Below are 16590 nucleotides of genomic sequence, written 5' to 3' on the forward strand. Positions count from 1 at the left end.
AGGAAGGCTGGCCGTCGAAGGCTGGCCCGCGTCGTGGTGGTGGCTAGTGGTGACTCTCGTGCGCTCGGGCGTTGCAGTCTCCAGGACCCTGCTGCCTGGACCTCCCCTTCCTCCTTCCAAGGCTTCATGCTGGCACGTCCGTTGTCGTTGTGATCGACGTTCGTGTGTGTGTGTGTGTGTGTGTGTGTGTGTGCGGCTCCTCGCGGATGTTCGTTCGATATCTCGATGGCCCGCGGGCCGAGACTCCGAGATGCCGCGTCGCGATCATTGGCTGGATGGCGGCAATCCGACGCGGCAGGAGGCGCGGAAAAGCGCGGGAAGGGACCGAAGCGGAGAAAGCCAGGCCGCTGTGTGTGTGTGTGTGTGTCTTTTCTGTTTGTCCCCCCGTCGCGACCGCGACGTACCTTCCGAGTGGTACTCGCCTCTGGAAGCAGCCCCCCCCCCCCTTTTCCCTCCTCTCAGCATACCGGCAAGCGTCCAGGACGCCTTCCTAGGTGCAGTGTGTGTGCACTGTAAAAATGGCTGTCGCGCCCTCTGTGCTGTTCGTTCTAACGGATCCCTTTTCTGTGTTGCAGGTGAGTGTGGCGAGGCGAGGACAGCCCCGTGTGGCGATGGCGCCGTCGGTGCGGTAATGTAGGCGACAGCGCTCTGTCTCTCTCGCCCCCGGGCGGGTAGGCAGCCGTAGGCGGCAGGCCCGCGAGCGCTTGGACTCACGTGGGGCGTCGCGTAGGGGTGCGAGAGAGACGGCGACTCTTCGCAGTGGCTCGGCCGCAGCCAGCCAAGCTGCAGCGAAGCGAGGCGTGCAGTGAGATAAGGCGAGCCCGCGGAGAGCCTTGTGGTGTGGCGCACGCCGCAGCAAGCCTGCCCGGCCATGTCGCGCTGTCTCTGTCGCACTCATGCGGCTCTCCGAAGGGGTGCGAGAGAGACGGCGCGACACGGCTGCAGCCTGCAGCGGGCTGAGTGCATCCAGCATGTCTGTCCCAGGCGCGTCGTGACTGCGGTGTCTGCGGCGCTTCGGAGGCACACTGGAAAAATGGCTCCACCGCACAGTGGGCCAGAGGACCGGTGGAGGCGGCTAAAACTCTAGACGCGTTTTGAGCTCCAGAGTCGCTAAATGAGACTCAAACCGGATGTGTGACCCCACCAGTGGATTTCTCGTTCGGAGAGCAGTCCATTGATGGGGTCACACGCTCGGTTCGAGTCTCATTTAGCGACTCTAAGGCTCAAAACGCGTTTAGAGTTTTTGCCGCCTCACCGGTCTTCTGGCCCACTGTGCACCGCCGCGCCGCTCTGCTCCGCTCCGCGCGTGCTCAAACTCACACGCGGCGCGAGGTGCCGGCGCGGCCTTGGCGCGGCACTCGCGGATGAGGGAAAAGATGGAACAATTCCCACAGCGTCTGTTGGAAGTGACACTCCGCTCCACGCGTCGTGTGAGACAATGAGGAAGCCGCGACGCTGTCAAGGCGAAGCTGCAGAGTCGTTTTCGTCGCTCTGTCTCTCTCGCACCTGTAGGGGACGCCCGATGAGTGCGAGAGAGACAGCGACGAAAACGACTCTCGGAGTCAGCCTGCAGTGCGAGGTGTCGAACGGAGACTTCCTCTCCTCCTGCTTCCCATGGGAACGGCGCACCCAATGGCCGCACCTCGGGCAGGGCCTATGTGATGTGCGCGATGATCGGGCGATGGCGGCTGCGATACGCCAGGCCAGCCAAGGCAGGCCGGCCGGCCCGGCACCGGGATGGCTGTGATTAATTCCCAGCCTCGGCTCGGCCAGGGCTTTGGTCGGGCTGCTCTAGGATCGCCGGGATCACTGTCAGCACGTCGCGGACAATGGGCTTAGCCGCGGCCGCGGCGGCCGGGCCGGTGGTTTGGCGCGCCCGCTCGGCGCCCGCTGATGCCGGCTGATGCCCGTTCGTGCGTGCGCCGCGCCGACGTCGCCGACACGCCCGCCAAAAAGCCGGCCGGCAGGCAGGCAGGCAGGCAGGCAGGCCAGCGCGGCGGCGCCGTGGTCCCGCGGTGGTCATTATTTCCCGTGCGTCGTTACATTGTTGGCATGATCGCATCATTGATGCTTCTGCTGGACGGACGAGGCTGCCGCTGCCGGCGCTGCTTCGTCATGGCGGGCCGCGCCTCGCCGCGCCTCGCCTCGGCACGCTGGGCGTGTTCCAAAACGACCCCCTCCTGGACGCGCCACCGCACCAGCGCCACGTACAGTGGAGTGGGCATGGCGGCGCGGCGCAGCGCGGGTTCGCGGCGAGGCGAGGCGGCCCAGCAATGCAAAGGACTAACAATGGAGCGGGTTGTCATCTTTTATCAACAATCTGTCTTGCGCGGCGCGCTTGTGGGGGCGTGGCGGGGCGCGGCGGGGCACATTGTCTCGCGGGGCCCTCGGCCCGTGACGCGAAACAAAACGGGGCAACATTCCTTGGCGCTCAGCGCCTGCAGCGTAGGCCAGCCCGCCGCACAGGCGTGTGCTGTGGCTGCCTACCTGCCAGGCGCCTGCAGTGTAGGCCAGCCCGCCGCACAGGCGTGTGCTGTGGCTGCCTACCTGCCAGGCGCTCTCCACGTTCACCCTGTCGCTAAGTGAGTCGGCCTCTCTGGTCCGCTCTGCACCGGAACCGGACCGGCGCGTTCGTCCTCCTGGCTCTAAGTAGGATGCACCGTTTCCGGTGCGAGGCCTTTCGGCCGTCCAGCCCTAGCCGGCCGTGCCCGGCAGCCTCACAAACGACTTGCTTCTCCTCCCCGCGTCTCTTGAAACGGCCACGTTTCTCCGCCGCTCCGTGGACTCTGAATCGACGCCTTGTCGCGTGTTTCGGCGACGCTTTCTCGTTGGCCGACCATTCCGAGGCCGTGGCCGTCGTCGTCCTTTGGCGGCGGTGCTACTCGGACGCGGCCCCCACGCACGCCGCGGCCCGCCCCGCCTCCTCGACGCCGTCCTTTGGAGGACGGGCCCGGGCCTCCCTCCCACGCGGCACCGCCACGCCCGGCCTCGCCGCACACAAATCCTCCCTGGCCGCGCCGTCGCCGCGCCGTCGCCGCCCGCACTTCCGACGGGCCCAAAGCATTCCAGGAAAGGCAGGGAGTGCGGGGACGCCCTCCTCCGCGGTGCACCTGCCCTGGCCGTGCCCTGGCCGTGCCCTGGCCGCCTGGAGTCTCCAGCCGCGGCTCCAGCGCCGTGTCTCCGAGTATCTCCATCTCGACACGGCGCGGCCGCGAGCGGCGCGGTGTACGGACGTCGCGGCCGTCCCAGGTACCCGCGTACCCGGCTAGAGACTGATGGCCTCCTCGGCGAGGAGTGGCGGCGCGCGGCGCGGCACGGCGGCCCCAAAAAACCAACATACAGCAGTCGGCAACGGGACCGCGCGCTCGGCGCAGCGGCGGCGCAGCGGCGGCGCAGCGCGCAGCATGGCAGTGGGAGGAGTTTAGGACTGCAATTTGAGGGAACGGCCTGGCCTGGCCATTCTTCGAGCGTCCGGCCGGGCCGGAGTCGGAGCGCGCCGGGGAGTTGGTCCTCGCCGCGCTGGCGCAGGCCGTAGTGGTGTACTTCACGGTGTTGCGGCGGCGGCGGCCTCGCGGACGACGCCGTCCTGCAAGGTATGCGCCGCGCCGCCGTGCCTACACTGCGCATTGTGCCGTCGCATCCCCGGCTCCAATGCCGCCGGGCTTGTTGTTTATTTCGCGGTGTAGCCGCACGGGGACCTGGATTTATGCGGATTTCTACCCCCCTACCCCCCCCTACCCCCCCTCGGCGCAGACTGCAGGTACGCCCCTATCCTTGCCCGTGCGCGCCGCGCCAGCGTGCAGCGAGCGATGCAGTTGTGCGGCGAAAGGAGCAAAAAAAAGTCTGAAAAAAGAAGGAACTGTTCGAGGCTTTCTATAGATGCACGAGCGCGCAATGCTGATCATGACCAGTTTGAAACACATGCAGTGCTCGACGACGACGATGTCGACGCCAGAGAGAGAAGACAACAACTTGAGAATAAATGAAGGAAGGGAGAAAAAAAGAAGGGTGCAAACGCCGCTGGCGTGTTTCGACGTGTATGCAACTGCAACTAGGAGCATGGAAGGGGCCGGCCGGGATGCATTTATGCCGGGCATGACCGTTGCACGGGGGGGGGGGGGGGGGCGGTAAGTGGGATGGGCTGGGCCACGGTCGTGCCGCGAGGGCCGCGAGCCGAGCGCTGAATGCGAATCTGAATCCCGATATGCATGGCGTTTCGTCAGGCGAGCCCGGCCGCCGGCTGAGCCGAGCCCAGCCCCTCGGGGAGGCTAGCCAAGTCATCGGGCAGCGCGCCACGCCATGCCGCCGAAACGTTTTTTCCATTTCCCCATTATCGTCGCGGGCATAGCGGGCCGTGCATCGAATGCAGGCCGACATGCACTGCAGACTGATTCCGAGAGTCGTTTTCGTCGCGTCGTCTCTCTCGCACCCGTACGGGGCGCCCCATGAGCGCGAGAGAGGCAGAGCGACGAAAACGACTCTAGGAATCAGTCTGCCGCGTATCAGCGGCCGTTACAGTGCAGGCGCACACCTGGGGCACGCGGCACGCGGCGTGCTGAATCGCGGGGTGGCCAAGACGGGCTTCAAAACGGACCGCCTTTTCCCAATCCGGCGGCCGGCGAGAGAGTGAGTGGGTCCGCGTGCCAAGGGCCTCGGCTTTAATGGGAAACGTGACGCGGGTGCGGGCCGTGCTGGCCGTGCCGGCCGTGCCGACGCAGACACGCAGGCGCACGCAACGAGGAGACCGCCGCCACCGAGTTGTGGCTGTGGCGCGGCCCGGGTTCAAGCCGCCACGCCGCCGCCCGGAGCGACGCTGTTCTTTCTCTCCTCGACGTCGTCGGCGTGCTCCTGCTCCTCGCGGTGCGGTGCCCGGCCGGTTACGCGTGTCGCCGACGGACTGACGGACTCGTGGCGCCGGGCGGCACCGCCACCAGGGCCTCCCCGGGGCCGCCCTCGCCCTCCCCGCCTCCATAAATCGCAATCACCATCGAGACCGTCCAGGCCGTCCACTCCAGGCAGTCGAGACGCTGCCGCACCACGGCTACACTGGTACACGACGCGCCCCGCCCCGCCGCTGATTGTGCGCCTCGCCGTTGTTGGCCGTTCTTTACTGGACGCGCCCCGCCCCGCCCCGCCCCGCCCCACCGCCCTCACTGACCTGGCCTGGCCGGCCTCCCGACGGACGATAACTTTTTATTTATAATGTTTCTCGCGGCGCTTCGTTGTCCAGCGCGGCCGGCCACGACGCGCCGCGCGCCTCGAGCTCGCCCAGGATCACCTTGATCGTATTTCAGCACGTGCCTGGCTGCCTGGCTGCCGCCGGGGCTCAAGCTCTCCCCTCCCCGCGCCTGCTCGGCCGGCGCCGCGCGTACGTCCTCCACGGTCATGCCCTTCCTCGCCGCGCGGAGGACGAAACGCACACCGCCGCGCAAGGTGGCGAGCATTGATCATACACACTCATACATGGGCAGGCGACCTCTGTGTGTGTGTCTGTGTGTCGGGACTTCCTCGCCGCGCCCACGCCACTGCAAGGAGCGCGCCAATGTCGCGTCTGTGACCGCGAAGGATCGGCGTGATTGAGATGTCATTGGCGTCGCCCCGCGCCGCCCCCCGTGCGTGCATTCCAGTGTCGGAATCCGCTCGCGCCCTGCTGGCCGTGTCGGCCCTACCGGCCGTGCTGGCTAGTGGTCCTTGATTGGCTTCTCCTTCTCCTGCTCTGGAGTGGCCGTTGATTAATTAGTCCTCCACGACGGCGTGGCCGTGCCGCTGGCCCCGGGGAGTCGGCCGGCCAGCGAAACGTTCTCCCGGTTTCATTTTCTTTATGGGACAGCAGGGAGGCGCCCGATGCCTGATGGCCCTGCAAGTGCCGCACTGCAAGGCTTCCCTTCCAGTGTCGCGGTCGTCCGGCCGAAACGGGCCGGCGCCGCTCTTTTTGTCTGTCCCTCGCGGTCGCGGCTCCGCGGTCCGCCCGTCGGCCGCCTGGCCGGGGAAGTCCCGCTAGCGCGCCTCGCGGTGCAGTTAGGCAGCGCGGCCGATTCGGCGCGGTGCAGTTAGGCAGCGCCGAGGCCGAGGCCCGCGTCGCCGCGGCGGGCAGGGCCGTGTTTTGGCATTGGCGTCACGCCCGTGCGCGTGCCGCCGTCGGTGTCGCGTGCCGTGCCGTGCCGCGCCGTGCCGCGTCGCCGGCCGTTGACTTTCTTTTCCATGCCGTCCGCCTCGGCGTTCGCAGTGCGGCGGCGACCTGGCTTCTTTATTAGCGCGTCCGTCGCGTTTCGCCGCCCCGTGACACCGACACCGACACTGGGTGCCCGGGCCGGCCGTGGTCTCGCCGTCTAGACGCGCCTCTCGCGGCAAACGGCGCGCTACAGCGCCATCCACGGCGTGCGTGGCGTGGCGTGGCACAGTGGGCCAGAAGACCGGCGGAGGTGGCCAAAACTCTACACGCGTTTTGAGCTCCAGAGTCGCTAACTGGGCCTCGAACTGGACGTGTGACCCCACCAATGGACTCCTCCTTCGGAGAGCAATCCATTGGTGGGGTCACACGTTCGGTTCGAGTCCCATTTAGTGACTCTGGAGCTCAAAACGCGTCTAGAGTTTTGGCCGCCTCCGCCGATCTTCTGGCCCACTGTGCGTGGTGGCGTGGCGTGGCGGCTGAGACCCGACCGGACTGCAGCACGCCGCGGCGGGGCTCCGCCGCCGTCCAGTGGCGGCCTCCTTGCCGAACCCCAGTCCCGGCCGGCCAGCCCAGTCCCCTGCGCTAGTGCGACCTCCTTTCTCGGTGAGCGGCTCGGCCCGGCCAGCCAAGCCGAGGGCCGCGGGTCCTTCAGGGCGCTGCCTTCCACGCCGCCGCGCGAATAAGATTATTTAAATCCGGCGCTGCATTTGAAAGCGGCGATAATCTCCTCGCGGCGCAGCGCACAGGTATGCCTTCATTTTGTCGCGGCGCGCGCGGCCAGCGGCCTCGCCTCATTCCGAACTCTGTCGCTTTGTCTCTGTCGCACTCGCGGGGTGGCAAAGGGGTGCGAGAGAGACGTGGCGACGAAAACGGACCGCGACGAGCGCTTGCTGGCCGCGTCGCGGGGCGCGGGCCTTCGCCTTACAGTGGTGCCGACGGCGGCCCACGGCGGCCTACGGGTGCCCGGCCACGCTTTATCGGCGGCTTTCACTTCTGTCCGCGGATGGCTCTCTGGCGGGGCGGGGCGGTTGGGCCACTCTACGCGGCGGGGCGCGGCGCGCGGTCGGCGGGGGTGCGTGCTGTGTGCACTGGTCCGCTATGCAACTATCACCCGGAAGGGGGCACTTTCGCTCTCGTCGGCTCGGCCGGGCGGCCGGTCGGTCTGCATATCGGGGCCCGTCGTGTCGTTGCGACACTGCACGGCGCGCTGCGTGCATGACGCGGTGGACGCGGCCCGCCCTGCGCCAGCGGAATGCTCGGCGTCTGATTCCGAGAGTCGCTCTGTCTCTCTCGCACCTCTGCGTATCGCCCCATGAGTGCGAGAGAGACAGAGCGACGAAAACGACTCTCGAAATCAGAGTGCAGCAGCAGCCGCTGCGGAGGGAACGAGCTCTGGGCCGCTCCATTCCATTCATCTGGCGGCCCTGTCACATACCGGCCTCGGTGTGTGGCGTGCGGGGCGTGCGTGCCCCCGGCGGGGACTGGGCGACTGGACCAGGGAGGGGCTCATCATTTTCACCTCTTCTTCTCGAGTGTCGGCCGGACACGCCACGCCCTGCCGCCCTGCCCCGGCCGGCCGGCCGGATGGGATGGGATGGGGCCGCACCACCTCTCCACCTTTCACTCGGTATCGTGTGTGTCACTCGCATGGGGGGCGGGGCGAGGCGGGGCGAGGCGGGGCGGGCGGTGGAACGCCATTTCGACAGCGAGTAGATCGCGGAGGTGTCGCGTCGTCACGGCATGCGCCCAGGGCGCCCAGGGCCAGACAATGGCGGCTGTCGGCGGGGCGGGGAAGGCCGCGATGATGCACGGGTGGAGCACCAGCACTCACAGTGCACCGGCGGGGTGGCGGACTCGGCCGCCTTATAGTGTACCCGACGCTGTGCTGACGCTGTTGTTTTGTTGTGTTGCAGACACCTCCTACGAGAAGGCCTGCCGACGGGGCAGCGCCCCCGCCACTCCGGTGCTGGGCGGCAGAGGACTCGAGCTCACGCCCTCCAGGATAGTCAACTTCTTCTCCAAGAGGTCGTTCCGAGCCAACCCCCTCAAGCGCACCAAGAGCGTCACCAAGCTGGAGAGGAAGCGGGTTCTTGATGCGGACGGGTGAGTTCTTACTCTAGGGCGGTGCGTTTGAACCGAAGCCCTCGCCTCGCCAGCGCCCTGACGTGCTCCTTCGTGTCCACAGCGTTGGCGGCCCGCCGAGGCTGCGCACGTCGCGGTCCCACGAGTCGCTGCTGTCCAGCCAGAGCATCATGCAGACGCTGGACCTGAGCGCGGCCGCGGGGCCGGGCGGCTGCGGCGGCGTCGAGATCAAGCCGCTGCACCCGTCCGTGCTGGGCCGCGAGCACTGCTTCCAGGTGACGCTCGCCGCCGGCACGCCCCGCTACTTCTCGTGCCGCTCGGCCGACGAGCGCGACAAGTGGGTGTACAGCCTGCGCCGCAGCGTGCAGCCCGACCAGGAGCACATGCGCCGCACCGACAACTCGCTCAAGATCTGGATCCTGGAGGCCAAGGGCGTGGCCAACAAGAAGAGGTGCGTCTGCGTAGAGCCTGCCTGCCACGCTCTGTCTCACTCGCACCCACACGGGACGCCCCCTGAGTGCGAGAGAGACAGAGCGATGACAACGACTCTCGGAATCAGTCTGCAGTCCAGTCGCATGTAGAATGCAGACCCCTGTCGGCTGAACGGGAACGCTTTCCTTCTGCCCACAGGTACTTTGCCGAGCTCTGCCTCGACAAGACCCTGTACGCGCGGACGTCCTCCAAGCAGAAGGGGGAGATGTGCTTCTGGGGAGAGCATTTCGACTTCCACAACCTCCCCTCGGTAAATGTCATCAATATCAACCTTTACCGCGAGGCCGACAGGAAGAAGAAACGGGACAAAAATGTTCTTGTTGGTAAGTGTCTATTTTCTTCAAAATTTAAATTTTTTTACTTTAAAACGATTAAAGCACTAATTTTTAAATTATTTTTCTTTTAGGGAGTGTCAGCATACCAGTGCACGAAGTGACCTCCAGGTACCTCACCGAAAAATGGTATCCTGTGATTTCTGAAAAAGTTGTCACCAAGGATCCTCCTGCACTCCGAGTGAAATGCCGATTCCAGACTGTAGAGATTTTGCCCATCCAAGTCTACCAAGAATTCATTCAGGTAATTTCCTTTTTCTTCCTGTGTTTTTCCTTTAAATTTATTGGTTTTCTTTCATTTAAATAATTTTTTCAACACTTTTTTTTGCAGTACTTAAAATCAGATTATAAACCACTTTGTGAGGTGTTGGAACCTGTGATTGGAGTGAAAGCTAAAGAGGACATTGCCACGGCATTAGTTCATGTCATGCAGAGAGAAGGTTTGGCCAAGCAGTTCCTTGCTGATATTGTGATGATGGATATCGATAGAGTTGGTAAGCACTGTAAACATTCATTGGAAAATATTGTGTGGTTTAAGTGCCCGAAAATATTTCTAACCATGTTGTTATTTTATCATTCCAGATGATTCCCGCTTAACTTTCCGAGGCAATTCCCTTGCCACAAAGTCAATGGAAGCGTACCTGAAACTAACAGGAGATCGCTACCTGCAAGAAACTCTTGGTGAACTTGTTGCGACAGTCTTAACTGCAGGACATGATTGTGAAGTTGACCCACTGAAAGTGGCATCAGTTTCTGCCCTTCAGAGACAACAGCAGAATCTACGAGCTGCAGTTGAAATGGCTTGGACTAAAATACTTGAAAGTCACACAATCTTCCCACTGTAAGTTAAATACCATGTCCTTCGATTTAGACCATTAGAAAAGGAAAATGGTCCTTTAAAGAGACGGTGCTAAAGCTGCTACTAATTTTACAGGGAACTGAGGGAGTGCTTCCATATGTTCCGCCAACGTTTGGCAGGAATGGGCAGAGAAGATGTTGGCCAACATTTGATATCTGCTTCACTGTTCCTGCGTTTCTTGTGCCCAGCGATTCTCTCACCCAGTTTGTTCAACATAACCCATGGTAAGAATCACGTCAATTATTATCACTGTGACTCTTGGCATGGCCTAATATAATATCCTAATCTCATTGGCCTCTTTTTCCAGAATACCCCAATGAGAAGGGTGCAAGAAATTTGACATTAGTAGCAAAAACGTTGCAAACTCTTGCCAATTTCACAAGGTTCCAAGGGAAGGAAAATTTCATGGAATTCATGAATGATTTCTTAGAAAGGGAGGCTCAAGCTATGAATGACTTCCTCAAGCTTATATCTGTAAGTCAGCTTCTTCAGACAAATGATTCACTTCAAACCCCGCAAAGTATAGTAAAATAACATCAAATTAATGATGTTGCAGAGTCCAGTGCCAAAGGAATATCAACCTCACCTTCATCTTCAAGAATTTGACGGCTACATTGACCTTGGAAAACAAATGAGCATTCTTCATTCTCTTCTATCTGAATGCGTCAGCAAGGTGGCACCTGGTCGTCTTGCTGAGTTGGACCGCTTGAATCGAATCCTAGATCGTGTTGGAGCGGCTCTTGCCCAGCCAGCTGGCATTATTCGAACTCATGAGCAGGCTCATAGTACGCCATCAACATACCAATCTTTACAAAGAAATATTTTCAGGTAAGAAGAGAGATTTTCACAATAAGCTGCACAACACTCATAAATCATAAATTTTAATTTACTTATTCAAATCAATGTAATTATGTTGCAGGTTTAATGATCCAACTGTGAATGGGTCAGTGAGTGGTGGTAGCCCATTGCCTAACCATTCACATCAGAATGGCAATGCTACGAATGGTAACAACCATCTCAGTGTGACTGTGTCCTCACGGTCATCCCCTGCCATGACTCGAGCCTCAACACTACCGAGGAATGCCTTCAGCCCAAGTGAAGAGAGCAGCACTGCTTTTAATCGCAGGAGTCCAACAAGACTTCACCAGTGTGGCACTCAGTGTCTCCAAACCCACAGAGGTAAGGCATCTTTCTATTTATTTATAAATCCCTTGGTTTTGATTACAATTTGGAAGCTATAAAATTTATTTTGCAATGTTCAGGAACTCGTCTGGCTAGCTCTGTGTCACACAACCTCAATGGAAACCTGAATGGCAATAGCAATTTAGACGAACTGTCTGAATTGCTTCATTATGCTGACAATGAATCGGATGCGAACGCCAATAATAAGGGCAGCCAAGTGTCAATCTCACAGCTGTCAAATGTCGCATCATCTGGATACCAAAGCTTTGCTTATTGCAGTCAGAGCTCCAGCCCTGTTGATCTGTCCGTTGCTAATAACAACGCAAACAATATTGCCTCTGCCCCTTTGAATAATGCCACAACTAATGGAAATAATAATATTAATAGCAATGGTACAAATGCTGCTTTGGCATTTAACAACCCTGTGTACCATCTTCAACACAACCATTCAATGGTGAGTAAGACTTACCGCAGCTTATGAAAACATCACTCCAGAAATGTTATTATTATTAAAGCTTAATGTTTTTTCTTATGTACTTCAGCAGGTGAATGGACTTCCCACAACAGTAAATGGCATTCACAACTCTCTAAATTCTGCTGCTCGTCTCCATAAGAGGCGGCAGAGGTCGTGCAGCACTTCATCTGATGAGAATCTCAATGACAACCGGAATGGAAGTGCTGGAAGTGGTGGAAGCGCGAGTCTTGGAAACAATGGAGTAGATCTGTCGCCATCAACTCCATCCACTCCTACACCTCCCCTTGCAAGAAGGTTTCCACCAGGACTGCGTGCTCCTCGGACAAACCCTCAGTGCCCAACTCGTACAAATTGGAGGGCGGTAGCTAACAGCCAGCAGCAACTTTCTCCTCAAACCCAGTCCCGACAATATGTGTCAGGTAAGGACCAAACTAGATTGATAACATGATTTAAAAACAAAATTGAGATTTTACTAATGTCTTATTTGCAATTTTTAGATGAGGTGTGCCCAAAACTTCGTCGCCGCTTGTCTTCAGAATCCACCCGAGACCTCTCAGACTCTTCAGATGATGACAGCATCAGCAGGAGGACTAACAGTAAACTGAGAAACCACCGAAATGTTGACCAAGTAAGTCAGGCAATGTTTATAGCTCTTTAATGTAAGGGCTACTTTAGACAAAAGTATAATCCTTTTTGAGTGTCCAAAAATCTTACGTTATTTTGCACTTGTTGCCCACACAGTACGAAAGAGAGATAGAGAGACTGCAGTCAAGCGTGGAGCTTCTGAAACTGAAACTGGAGCAGGCTGAGCACCAGCTTTCATCCGGCAACAACACACCTGAACCTGAAAGAGGAAACCGCGAAAGGACGCTAGAGCGACGAGAGAGAGATGTGGACGTAACCAACTCAGAGGATAACATGAAAAATATTATTGCAAGGTAAGGTTGAATACTTTTTTCCTTGAAAGCAGTGACTAATAAATTAATTTATTTGACTGTCCTAAAACAAATTACTTTTTTCCATTGCAGGCTCATGTCTGTAGAGGACGAACTTCGACGAGAGCAACAGAAAATGTCTGATGCCCTTTCCCACAAACAACGAGTCATTGAAGCCCAAGAACATCAAATTGCTGCCCTGGACGCTGCCAACAACCGACTACTTTCTGCACTGGCTACTTTGAAGGACCGATACGCCAAGCAAAGTGGCAGCTCTCCAAACAGTGAGAGTGGTAGCCCACTCCACTCTACTAGTGGTACAATGAATGGGACTGTTAATGGTCAGCATAATGGGCACACACAAGCTCAACGGCTTCTTGCAGAGCTGAGTGAACTTAAGAGCTCATCGTGTTGAGGAATGTGGGTTAATACTCCAAAAGCATCAGACACAGGACATTACATCACCTTAAACCTTCAAACCTAGTTTGTAATCTGCCATGAAAATGATATGTTCTATATGCCTTTGTTAATGTTCATGACAGCAACATGACAGTAACAAATTTAAAAAGAAAAGTTTGGCAATGGTATCATTCTATGAACTTAGAGTTATCTCTTATAGTTCAGCAAGAGTGAATTTCTGTTGCAAATATTTTACTTTCTTGTACTTTCTTGTCTCATGTACACAATTAATTTTTATCTGCTCTCACCAATCGGAGTCTTAGACCCTTTTGTATTGGTTGTAGAGCTACTCTTTAAGACTGCTTGGTCACAGTCGCACTTTACTGTGATCAAACGACAATTACCTGAGAAATCTCCTGCAGGTTATTGTGACCTACATTGACCATTTCATTCTTTTAAAGCTGTCAGTATTTTCTCAATATGTTAGTTATATACTCTGCAGTATAATTAAAATTTTGATAAGACTCAAAGGAGCACTGTTGTGCCACTTCCCACGGCCTGTGCTTTTCTCAGACTAGGATGTATGGAGTAAAAACAAACAAACCATTTACCAGTATTGTTTATTTTAGTTTACATTAAGTGTATTTATATGTATTGTACGTATCTGTTTCTCCATTCAGATGCTTTACCAAAGATTTCAGTTCCTTTTCTAAGATCTGGTATCATCCATTTCCACTTGTGAATACTGGTCTGTCCTCTTTTCATCAGGAGTTTCTGCAAGTTACCTATGTTTTACTCTGGTCATTTGAATTACTGCTTCAGGTTTATAACTCAGTTGCTTTCAAAGAGGGTGTTGATGATATCTTAACTTAGAAAATGTTCTGTACTGATATTTCACTGTTCTAGTTACTTTTTGTATAGTTTTATCCTCAGTTGTGGCTTGTAAAGTTAAAATGGTATGCTAATTAATTTCAAGGATTGACACAGATTTAGTACAGCTTTGCTCTGTACAACAGTACTAGTGTGACTTGACAAATGCCATTATTACGAGACCTTTTTAAAAAAAATTGTTATATGTACTAGGCACTACATGTGTGTCTCATACACTGATAAAAGAACACCTATCCTTCACAGCATAATTCTCAGCCTGTATTGCAATGACAATATATTTTGTTTCTGCACTGTGTAGAATACTTAACTGTATTTTGTAGCTAAACCTGCTGCAGCTACAAACAAATTGTACCCAAACTGGCATAACTTTTTTTTTAATGTAAATATGTGTCTTTTTTGTACATAACATACTTGAAGAAATGCTAGCACCATAAAAAAAATATGTCACATTGATAATTAGGAAAAAAATAAACGGTCTTCCCAGTGCCAGACTATATTTCCCACTTTCTTTCTGATTAATGTTTTCATTTTGTTTACTTTTTTTTGTTAATGAAAACCTCTATATATTTATATTTTGTTTTCTTTTTAAAGCTTTATTTCATTGCATTTGTAAATTTTCTTCGCATGCTTGACTTGCGACTCTTTGTTGTTTCTGAATCAAATTGTAGATATATTTGTTGATTCATGTTGTCTGCACAGTTTCTCTCACTTCGTGTATAGTCTATTGCAGTCTGTAAATGTCATAGTAATAGTTTGTATTTATCATTACATGGACAAAATACATTTTTATTAGAAGTAATTCTCTGAACATTATTGAATCTCCCCCAATCACCAACCACCTTACGCATGAACACATAGTGTTACATTCGATAAAACAAAAAGGGAAAATAAGACTACGTCAGCACTGGAGGGCATAGCTCTTATTAGGTATAGAAGGGAATGGGGTGGATATCAGAAATATAAAGTCAAGAAATAAAATCAACACGATGAAGGAAAATTGCTGCAAAAGAACTTCCCTGCTGGGGAGGTGCTCCACATGAGAAAATGCACGATACCAACTGCCGTGCTGGGCGCGGAGGTAAGGCGGGGGTACTTGATAGACCGCCTGGAAGGCTGGCAATATGCACGACTTTCCCACGGGCAGTGGGCAAAAATCGCTACACTACCCCCTCCTTAGAAAAATCCTGGATCCGCGCCTGCCAACTGCTGGCGCCGATCAGGCGCACACGATCAGGCTGCCAGACGGCTGCACCGAGCGCCGTGAGGCCGTCAGGCAGGCAACCCATCGAGCATGGACCTGCCTCCGCCGTAAACTATGCTACCCAACGTACCCGCCCATCTCGTCCGCCCTTGTCCATCGAATCGGCACGGATTCACTCTTGGAGTAATGGAACGATAATCGCGTGAGGGGCGGGGTAGAGTGCACCGAGAACGTACGTACACTGTGTTGCGTACTGCGTGTGCACGCTTGCTCGCAGTGTGCCTAGCGGCGCTGCTGGGAGTGCTGGTACCGGTTTGACCCCGAGCGCGCCCCGGCAGACCTCTTGACCATCCCGACCAAGCTCGGCCAGGACAGGATGGGCTTGCGGCGCGGCTGCGCGGCCCGGCCTCCACCAAGGAGTGGCCAGCGCCAAGCCCCAGGCAAGCCGGGCGGTGCTGGACTCGCTGGACTGCACTAACAGTGCACTAACGACGCAAACGCCGAGCGATGGCCCTGATGACGTGCCGTCGGCACCGACCCCTCGCCGCCGCGTGCTCCCGAACACCGCTGCCGTCGCTCTGTCTGCCTCGGACCCGTAGGGCGGTGGGCGTCCCGTGCGGATGCGAGAGAGACAGAGCGACGTCGCGGCCTGTCGTTGGGCCCCTCGTTACCATCGTTTCGCTGCCGTGTGCGCCGCGCGCCGTGTGCGTGTCGCCCGAGCGTCCTCGCTGTGCCTCGCGGTCCGCGGACTGTCCGCGGCGGGGCGCGGGGCGCGGGGGCCTCGGACTCCTCATCGCAGCGCAGCGCATCCTCGCGCCACGCCACAGGTAGCCCCCCGCACCGCGCCGCACAGCCAGCGCGGCCAGCACACCGCTTGGCGCGCAAACTGATCGTGAGGGCGTGGCGGGTGGGTGGGGTTCGAACCGACCGGCCCGGGGGCCGGCGGACGGGTACGGGGTACGGAGTACCAGGGGGGCGGGGTGGGGGCGTGCCGGACCGTGGTGAGCCGAGCCAGCCACGCCCGCCCCGCCCCGTCGCGCCCCGCTCCCCCCGCCCCCCGCGCCGCTTCACAGCCCAGCGGCCCACCAAGCGGCGTGCGGCGTGAAGGCGCCGGATTGTCAGTCAGTAGTGACTTGACTAGCGAGCGGAACCGAGCTCAGAGAGCGTACGGGCCGACCGCGTACCGCGCCGCACCTGCAGCTCGACGAGGACCAGGACGACGTCGACGACGTCCACGACCTAGAGGTCGACACGTGCGAGCGACGGCCTGGCGCGGTGCGTCTTCCGTCGGCCTGAGCAGCGCGTCGCGAGTGCCGTGTAAGCGAGTTCGGGCCGCGGTGTCGTGACGAGTTTGTGACGAGTTTGTGACGGTGCGTGTGACAGTGAGTGACCGGCGTGTGACGCACAGTGCATAGTGCCAGTGTGAGTGTCAAGTGCAGTGTCTGTGGGATTCGTTGCGGCTAAGGATTAACTCTGAGCGCGGTAAGTGTCAACTAAAGTTTCGCCTGCAATCGACTCGGACAATGGCAGTCCAGCGCGTCTGTGCCGAGCGGCTGGTTGGTCATTCCCT

General features: G+C 57.3%; 2 protein-coding genes across 8 annotated transcripts in view; both read left to right on the forward strand.

Annotated features, from left to right (window-relative positions):
* LOC117649192 (ras GTPase-activating protein raskol-like) overlaps window positions 1-14618 on the forward strand; it is a 119536-nt gene extending 104918 nt beyond the window's left edge. For 3 of the 6 annotated variants that reach the window (XM_034391693.1, XM_034391696.1, XM_034391697.1), the window contains 15 exons: window positions 8086-8275; window positions 8358-8705; window positions 8885-9069; window positions 9153-9322; window positions 9410-9572; window positions 9661-9919; window positions 10013-10161; window positions 10245-10411; window positions 10494-10765; window positions 10857-11116; window positions 11200-11573; window positions 11662-12013; window positions 12092-12222; window positions 12327-12532; window positions 12623-14618. In XM_034391693.1, the coding sequence (XP_034247584.1) occupies window positions 8086-8275; window positions 8358-8705; window positions 8885-9069; window positions 9153-9322; window positions 9410-9572; window positions 9661-9919; window positions 10013-10161; window positions 10245-10411; window positions 10494-10765; window positions 10857-11116; window positions 11200-11573; window positions 11662-12013; window positions 12092-12222; window positions 12327-12532; window positions 12623-12944 (3548 nt within the window). In that variant the 3' untranslated portion in view covers window positions 12945-14618. The remainder of the gene's footprint in view (window positions 1-8085; window positions 8276-8357; window positions 8706-8884; window positions 9070-9152; window positions 9323-9409; window positions 9573-9660; window positions 9920-10012; window positions 10162-10244; window positions 10412-10493; window positions 10766-10856; window positions 11117-11199; window positions 11574-11661; window positions 12014-12091; window positions 12223-12326; window positions 12533-12622) is intronic. The other 3 variants (XM_034391695.1, XM_034391694.1, XM_034391698.1) reach the window with 3 other exon arrangements.
* Window positions 14619-16135: 1517 nt separating this feature from the next.
* The window catches only part of LOC117649686 (Krueppel-like factor 8), a 39233-nt gene continuing 38778 nt past the window's right edge, over window positions 16136-16590 (forward strand). For both annotated transcript variants that reach the window (XM_034392649.1, XM_034392650.1), the window contains exon 1: window positions 16136-16502. The gene's annotated coding sequence lies outside the window, so the exon portion shown is untranslated. The remainder of the gene's footprint in view (window positions 16503-16590) is intronic.

The sequence above is a fragment of the Thrips palmi genome, unplaced genomic scaffold (genome assembly GCF_012932325.1).
Source record: "Thrips palmi isolate BJ-2018 unplaced genomic scaffold, TpBJ-2018v1 HiC_scaffold_4, whole genome shotgun sequence".
In the NCBI taxonomy this organism is placed as follows: domain Eukaryota; kingdom Metazoa; phylum Arthropoda; class Insecta; order Thysanoptera; family Thripidae; genus Thrips; species Thrips palmi.